Here is a 7,452-nt window from a genome sequence, read left to right as displayed (position 1 = left end):
AGTATCCACGATGCTTTTTTTTTACAGGTTTTAAAACATGATGTACAACTCTATTCCAGTATTCATTTTTAATTTACCAAAACAACATCACCACCACCCTTGCCCATCACAATATTATCCTTTGTGATTAAAGAATAGCTCTAAGAAAAAATCCATTCTTACCCAAACCTGATCTTCACTCCCCGACCCGACTTGTCGGCTCCAATCGTTATAAATGATTTGACTTATCGTTACAAACTTGTGCATGAAAATCGTCGTATCAACTTACAATAATGAATCAAAGTTCACATGACAACACAATATTTACACAATAGTATCAACTTACACGTCAAAACTCATTACAAAAATGTACCATTGTAATGGGTTTAACACATCATTATATACACTTTGCAAAACTCACTAAAGTGAATCAAATCTTACAACATCTCGAATAGTTGTTTTGAGGTGATTTAGAGGATAGAGAGTGACGTAGAGAAGAGAGAACATGATGTAGAGGAGATAGAGTCGGTTTTATGAATGAACACTATCAAACACTAAATTCTACATTTGAATTATATTAAAAATATTTGAGATTAAAAAACTAATGAAAACTATTTTTGTTTTAAGAGGAAACAATAGAGACCCATGTTCGAATCTCACTTGTGTCACATTTGGGTGGATATTGACAATAAAAGATTTGAGCTAAGCCTTGTGCAAATGTTGTCAGTTCGAACCCTAAGCCCACCCGGATTTCCGTCCCACCGTGTGTTACGCCATAGAGTTATGCTCTTGTGGCAGCACAACACAACGACTCTCAAGTGGCAGTCAGCGGTATGGTTTTCAGGGAACGCTCAAGCCAAACTCTGAAGCCAGCGCGGGCTCGGTTAAGACAACATAGTCTGGCCAGTGTGAGACATCGGGACTCTCCAATTTCAAAAAATACGATAGCCTAAATACAAAAAAAGTTCTAAAAACAACATCATTATTCATTACCATCGGTATGTTAAAACCTTCCAAGAAAGTGAACTAGTATTACTCATTTGAATAGATAAAACCACACCAGTCATCACATCCAACCAACCAAAATACAACAATGAACACACACAATCAGTCATAACTCATAACTCATAACAACATAAAACAAAAATCTATATAATCTTATATTAGCCAAAGCTAAAAGAACTCAGTCCACAAAATTACCACCAGACTTGGTTTCCATACCCACCATTCTCTTACTCTCATTACCACCTGAACCAACCGAACCCGCGTCCCGAATACTCACAACCATCGGTTCCATTTCCGCCGCTCTCGGCACTTCAGGCGGCGTACTACAACGAATTAAAGCCCAATTCACACCTTCAAAAAATGCATGTTGTTTAATCTCGGTAGCGCCTCGTTTAACACCAAGACGGTTTTGTGGCTCTTTCGCTAACAACCCTTTTATTAAATCACGCGCCGCGTAGCTAGTAGCGGGTGCGTCAGGAAACTTTAACTGCTGGCCCACCACATTAAACAATGTGGCTCGGTTTCCTGAGCCTTTAAAAGGTGTTTTACCGTATAACAACTCGTGTAAGAATATCCCGAATGTCCACCAATCCACAGCGCTCCCGTGCCCCTCGCCTTTGATAATCTCGGGCGCTAAATATTCGTGAGTCCCGACAAACGACATGGACCGGGCTGCAGTTGGCTCTGCAACGAGTTCGGGCAATGCTCCAAACAACGGAGTGAGGTCAGCTCGGGTTTTTAAAGCGGTTCTTTTTTTGGCTTTTGGAGTGAAAACACGCGGGAGGAAGCACGAGGGCTGGATGCAAGTTGACGCGGGTTCGATGCACGATGACTGTCGTTTGGTAGCGTCATTGTTTTGTGATGATTTTACGAGTGTGGGTAAAACCGCGCATCTTAATGAAAGGTCAAAGTCGGACAACATTATGTGACCGTCGTCACGTACCAACACGTTTTCGGGTTTTAAGTCTCGGTATACGACTCCCAGCATGTGGAGATACTCGAGTCCTAATAGAACCTCGGCTGCGTAAAACCTGTTTGAAGAAAACACATTTTAATTATCCGAGGTAAATTAGGGGTGTGCATGAAACGAAAAAACCGAACTAAAACAAAAACCAAAAGGTAAATATGCCAAATATATAATAATCATTTAGTTTATTAATTACAAAAATAATTTAGGCCCAAATTCATTATCTTGGGCCAATTTTTTTTATTGGCACAAAGTAGGAGTGAGCAAAAAAACCGATTCGAAACCGAAAAAACCGAAAAATCCAAACCGAAACAAAAACCAACGGTTTGGTTTTATGTTTTTGTAAAAACCACACTAACGGTTCGGTTTTGGTTTTGCATGTAAAAAAAAGTCGAAAAAACCGAACCGACCCGAATTGCTAAAGTTTTGTTTTTTTATATTTTATATTAAGTATTAATAAGAATTTAATAAATATGTAACTTCAATATTTTTGATCAAATGTATAATTATCTATTATTTTACAATTAACAAAATTATTTATACCTTAATTCATTAGTTTTTGTCAACTTTTTTTTCACAAGCTCAAATGGCAAAAACCGAAAAAACCGAAATCCGAAAAACCGAAAACGAACGGTTTCAAAAACTCCAAAAAACGAAGTTTTGGTTTTCGGTTTGGTTTTAGCCAAAAACCGCACCGAACTGCACCACGCACACCCCTAGCACAAAGTTTTCAAGCTCAAATGAAAAAAAAACCGAACCGAATCCAATCCGAAAAAACGAAAACCGAGCCCAAAACCAACCGTGCACACCCCTAGTTAAAATGTTAAATAATAATAAGATATCATACCTTGCTGCATGTTCCGAGAAATGTCTGCCGGGTTGGCGTTGCCTTAACGTGTGCAGATCGCCACCCGGACAATACTCCATAACCAAACAAGTGAACCGATCGGTTTCAAAATGCGTATACAAAGTCGGTAAAAACGGGTGGTCAAGCAGTTGCAATATCTCTCTTTCAGTTTGAGCCCGAGACAGTTTCTTTCGACTAGCAAGCGACGCTTTATCCATCACCTTCATCGCAAAGTAGCAATGGGTCCCACTCAGTTCCAAAAGATACACGCTGCCAATATCACCGCACCCGAGCCGTCTCAACAACCTAAAATGACTCATACCCAAAAGCCCGTCTCGGGCCCGAATAGCTAGAATCGCCTTCCATCTCGGGTCGTTACCTTTATGAGGCTTGTTAACACTCCCAGTGAAGTTACTCCAGTTACTCTCATCACTTAACCCGCTACTATCACTCGCTCGACTAATAGTAATACTCGTTTTCCCACTTTCGTAAAACTTATCAACACTAAGCATCCCGTCACTCGTGACACTAGTACTTGTACAACAACTATTCGCAACACTCATACCCGTAACGATACCAATACTGTCAATACTACTATGCGAGCTTACATTACCGCTAGGCGGTAACGAAGCATCCCAAATACACTCCTTATCAGACTCTTGTTGTAACGGGCTTTTTACCGATAAATCTTCTAAAAACGGGCCGTTTATCGGGCCATTTATCGACAATGTTTTTAGTAAACATTTTGGGTCGGGTGATTTATTTTGGCCCATGGGTAGGTGGACCGGGCTCATGTCGGTGTCGACGGGCTCTGGGGGGTGACTAGCTCCTAAAAATGAAGCGGGCCCGATATCACCGATATCGTCTAGAGAGTCATTAACTTCTTTTAGTGTAGTGATGTCTAAAATAAGTTCTTTTTCATCATGGAGTGAGTTTTTACCATTCCATGTGTCCATAGACAGTGGGAAATCGAAATCAAAATCAGAATAGCGAAGATCATCGTCGTCGGCTTTTACTGAAGCGAATTGCGTGTTCGGTAACTTATTCATATTGAATGATTGTTGGTGAACCGGAAGCTTTCTTGATTCATGAATCCTTTTCATTTTGTTCAATGCATCACACGCCACTATTTTTGTTCAATGTGATCGATGGAACTCTGAAAGGCGAAAATGGACAGTCAATATTAGAGGGGGTGTATGAAACCGAAAAAAACGGCCCGAAACTGAAATAACTGAAAAGACCAAACCAAAACAGAAATCGACGGATTTGTTTTCTGTTTTTTGTAAAAACCGAACTTACTGTCCGGTTTTGGTTTTGCATGTAATAAAGACCGAGAAAATCGAACCAAACCAAACAATATCTATAGATATTATCCCTTTTTATTTTTATTTTGAGTAATTTACAAATATTTAATAAATATATACAACATACTAATATACAACTCACATATTTTAGCTCAAATGTATAATAATCAGCTTGATATTAATTAACAAAGTATATTCGGCCCAAATTCATTATTGTGGGCCAACTGTTTTTCGGCCCAAAAACTTTAAGCTCAAATTGCAAAACCAAAACGGAACCAAACGCAAACTGAAAACCAAAAAAACCGAAACCGAGCAGATTTGAATATTCGAAAACCAAAGTTTCGCTTCTTGGTTCAGTTCCAGCCCAAAACCGACCCAAACCGAACTGTGCACACCATTAGTTAACATATTACGTAAATGATATATGAAGTGAATACTATTACTTAGCTACAGTCAAAAGATGCACCAGCCTGTGACTGAGAGTCAATAACATTAATAGTTTTCCGACAATTAGTAAAAATGTGACCAGAATATTTGCAAAATATGGTGTGAAATCAAAGAGTAAAGTGACATCTGTAGAATCTATAGTTATAATAACAAATAATAAAAAAATAAAATAATAATAACTTTCCGAAATCCTTAACTTCATTCACAATCATGTCAGACAAAACTATAATAATAATAATAATAATAATAATAATAATAAGATATTTAAAGCAACAAATAAATAAAAAAGGCATAATTAAAGAAGATTGTAAAACCGGCAAACAAAAAAATGTAGAAATTATCGTTACGTCGTTTTAACAAATGAAAATGCATAATTAAAGCGGCATTTTGACTTACAAAGGCACGATCTCGTTTCGTGAGTCGTTTTAAGCTCAGACTCAGCTTGTGAAATTTTTATTAATATTTTCATATACATTTTAAATTATTTTTATACATTACGAGAAAATAAAATTAAATAATTAAAGGGTGTAAATTATAAACGAGCCGAGCTCGGCTCATTTTTTATTTATTAAACTTAATTTTAATCATTTTATATATTATTAAAATAACTTTAAACGAGTCTAAGCTCAACTCAAGCTCGCGTAGTACTTTTAATGAGCCACATCGAGCTCGGCCGTGCATTGTGAAATTAAGACGTAGAAATCCAAATAAGATAAAAATTAAAAATACACAAAGCTCGTTAAGGCTCGAGCCCAGAGCCCACACACGATAATTAAACGAGCTTTGTTTAAGGCTCTTTCAAGAACCCGAAAAACCCGACTCGTTTCAAACTTTTTATCCACTCAGAAGATTACTTCACAATCAATAACAACAAAAGATTAAACCTTAATTACCTCAAATTTTCAGCAAAATGTGTGGTTCATCAACAATCTTGGATGATGATAATGATCTTTTAAAACTTGTGCTTGTTATTGGACCGTTGTTACCTCTGAGAGTGAGATGAATATATTTATGTATATAGTAGGATCTGGTGATAATAATAATAATAGGTCTGCTCTGTTGTGTTCTGTAGAATAAACGAAAGGTAAAAAAAAAAAAAAAGAAGTCTATGTATACAGAACCTGTCATGTCATGAGAGCATTAACATTACAATGACTCAACATTTTGCCTTTACCTTTTTCTTTCCATACCTCTTTTGCTTTTGTTCCCTTTGAATACAACAAGACATGTTGTCTTTCATTCCTTAAATAAATTATTTTTTTATTATTTATTATTAAAATCACTATTTATGGTAAAATATTAAGTTTTGTCATTTTAATGTGATTAATTTTTTTTACTAATTTGGTTGATTTTGAAATATTACATGTGTTTAAAAAGGGTGATGTGATTTAATTCATTTTAATGGAATTTAATGAATGGGGACTCAGTGTTCGCTTGTATGACGACATACGAAGACGCAAATGAAGACGTTAGCTTTAATCCATGTTGCCATGAAAAAAAAATCAATGTTAGCTTTAGTTACAAAGGTTACGTTGATTTTTCCTACGTGACACAGTAAGCAACCCCCACCCCACCCCCATTGGCGGATCTAATGAAGAAAAGGGTGGTTCCTCGGAACCACCCGAGTTTCGAAATAATAGTGTACGGATATATAGAAGATACTAGAGGAACCACCTTATAAATTAAGAGGGAACCACCTAAAAAAAATTCCTGGATCCGCCACTGCCCACCCCACCCCACATGCGTTTTGGTTAACGGAAGTCATTAGGTTGAGGTGGCTTTGACGCCCACCCCCTGCATTTTGGTTTAACGAACATCATTCTTCATAACTAGCATTCGTATCATCGATCGTATATCTCGTTGCGTCAACTCTTTTAGATATTCTTTTGGTCTAATCTTGTGACTCTTTTTTCCAATTCTTGCAAGACTTGATATCGCTCTTAACTCACTAACGTTTTTCACAAGTGATTATTTTCCAAACCCGACGCCGAATATGTGTTTCAAATTTCATGATTTTTAGTATGTTTATATCGATTTTTTCCTTATTTCATAACTTATATTATCATGTTATAGACTTATAGTTGTAGAATAAAAATTAGAATTTAAAAGAAAAAGAAAATTGTGTCATTAAAGTGTATATGGTACATTTTGTAGGGATACGTCGTCAAACTGTCGGTATGGTGGGGCCAATAATGAAATTGCTTTAACCCCGCACGACTTTCATCCTCGATATTATTTCAAACGTTTGTCCATGTTTTTACATCATTTTATGATTTCTTGTTCTCAAATTCTATTTGTATATCATAAAAAATTAATGTGTGTAGAAAATATTATGGAACTTTAGTAAATTTGTATTTTATGGATCACGTTATATAAGTATGAACACTGTTCAGGTATAGTGAAACAGACAAGAAATAAAGTTACTTGTGTGGTTATTATAATGAAGAGGTAGGTCCCAGCAGAGCCCAGTTGGACCCGCAAGACTCACCTTAAACAGGGAAGTCTGCGCAGAGACCAACTGGATCCGCAGAACCAACCATGCTCAGAGACGTGACGTCCTTACGCGCAGTACGCAAGCTGGTCCCGCAGGAAATGCCTCCCAATGGTGAAGGACTCCGCCTGTCCCCGCAGCCTCGGATACAAGCCATTAGGGAAGGCCACCCGCGCAGCATGGCTACACGCACAAGGCACTTAGCTCTCGATCATTCAGTGTCACCTGAAGGAATGAGCCAAGCCGGGAGCAATCCCGCACAGAGGCGGGAGGGGGAATACTCCCGCCCAAATAAGCCAGTCCGTATACTGAAGGATCTTTTACTGTACCTGACGAGGTATGGGCGAAAGATCTGATCAGAGATACGACAGCTCACTGATACAGTATGGCGAGCAGCATGCTCCTGTACTGT

At 37.7% G+C, this 7,452-nt stretch overlaps 1 protein-coding gene across 1 annotated transcript; it reads right to left on the bottom strand.

Moving 5' to 3' along the window:
• Positions 1-981: 981 nt before the first annotated feature.
• On the bottom strand, positions 982-4,006 carry LOC143544860 (serine/threonine-protein kinase D6PK-like). The gene is made up of 2 exons (XM_077036853.1): positions 2,799-4,006; positions 982-2,015 (listed from the first exon to the last, which is right to left on the bottom strand). Exons 1-2 carry the CDS (start codon positions 3,899-3,901, stop codon positions 1,163-1,165), a joined length of 1,956 nt encoding a protein of 651 aa, XP_076892968.1. The 5' UTR covers positions 3,902-4,006; the 3' UTR covers positions 982-1,162.
• Between the last annotated feature and the right edge of the window lie 3,446 nt (positions 4,007-7,452).

The sequence above is a fragment of the Bidens hawaiensis genome, unplaced genomic scaffold (genome assembly GCF_021521415.1).
Source record: "Bidens hawaiensis isolate Kalapana, Puna unplaced genomic scaffold, B.hawaiensis_p1.1 tig00013761_1, whole genome shotgun sequence".
NCBI lineage: Eukaryota > Viridiplantae > Streptophyta > Magnoliopsida > Asterales > Asteraceae > Bidens > Bidens hawaiensis.
Note: the sequence above shows the minus strand (reverse complement) of the source record. Positions and strands in the feature narration are given on the sequence as shown.